General features: G+C 49.9%; 1 protein-coding gene across 1 annotated transcript; it reads left to right on the forward strand.

The window, feature by feature from the left end:
- Positions 1–182: 182 nt before the first annotated feature.
- Positions 183–934, forward strand: LOC109954183 (carbohydrate sulfotransferase 5-like; the record flags this gene model as incomplete). Its single annotated transcript, XM_020589582.1, has 1 exon — positions 183–934. A coding segment is annotated over exon 1 (654 nt), but the record flags the coding sequence as incomplete, so codon positions are not given.
- Between the last annotated feature and the right edge of the window lie 4 nt (positions 935–938).

The following is a 938-nucleotide window of genomic DNA, read 5'->3' on the forward strand; positions in this document are numbered from 1 at the left end:
TGTTTATTTTGATAATACTGTTTTAGGATGAACGCGACCTCACATTTAAGTATCTGTTACAACAGTTGCTAAAAGGTGATTAGCAAGGAAAATTGTAAAGTGTGTCAATTCACATTTCCTGTTCAATATGTAAATTTTGTTCTTGCTCTCCTTCACTTCATTTCACATTGACCCTCAGCCCTGTCTTTTCTGCAGCACAGGCAACGCACAGCTCCACGGAAGAAAACAAAGAGAAAAAGCCACATTAGACACCAGAGACTGACAGTGAACCCCAGTCACCATGACCCGCTGCAGAGTGAACCTCCGCACTGTGCTTTTCCTGGTGATCCTGCAGGGGGCAGCAGTGGTGCTGCTTTCTAGGTGGTATGTCCAGCTCAGTCCCTGCAGCTCTGCCCCCTCCAACAACAAAGTTCATGTCCTGCTGCTGTCGTCGTGGCGATCCGGCTCATCCTTCCTGGGTCAGGTGTTCAGTCAGCACCCATCTGTCTTCTATCTTATGGAACCCGCTTGGCACGTGTGGACCACACTGCATAAACCCAGTGCACGGGCACTTCAAATGGCTGTGAGAGATATGTTGCGGAGCATATTCCAGTGTGACTTCTCAGTGATGGAGGCCTACCTGCCAGACCACTACAATGCTTCCTCCTTGTTCATGTGGAGTTACAGTAGAGCACTGTGCTCACCACCAGCCTGTCCTCTCACACCACACAACCAGTTCAGCAACCAGACCTTGTGCTACAAGACATGTGATGCTAGGGGCCTGCAGGGGGTGGAGAAGGCCTGTGGCACTTACAGTCACGTGGTGATAAAAGAAGTGCGGCTTCTTGAGCTGGAGTCTCTCTATCCACTTTTGCAGGACCCAAGTCTAGATCTCCGCATCATCCATTTGGTCCGAGACCCGAGGGCTGTGATACAGTCTAGGGAGGAGGTATCCAAAT

Source organism: Monopterus albus, unplaced genomic scaffold (assembly GCF_001952655.1).
Source record: "Monopterus albus unplaced genomic scaffold, M_albus_1.0 scaffold4200.1, whole genome shotgun sequence".
NCBI lineage: Eukaryota > Metazoa > Chordata > Actinopteri > Synbranchiformes > Synbranchidae > Monopterus > Monopterus albus.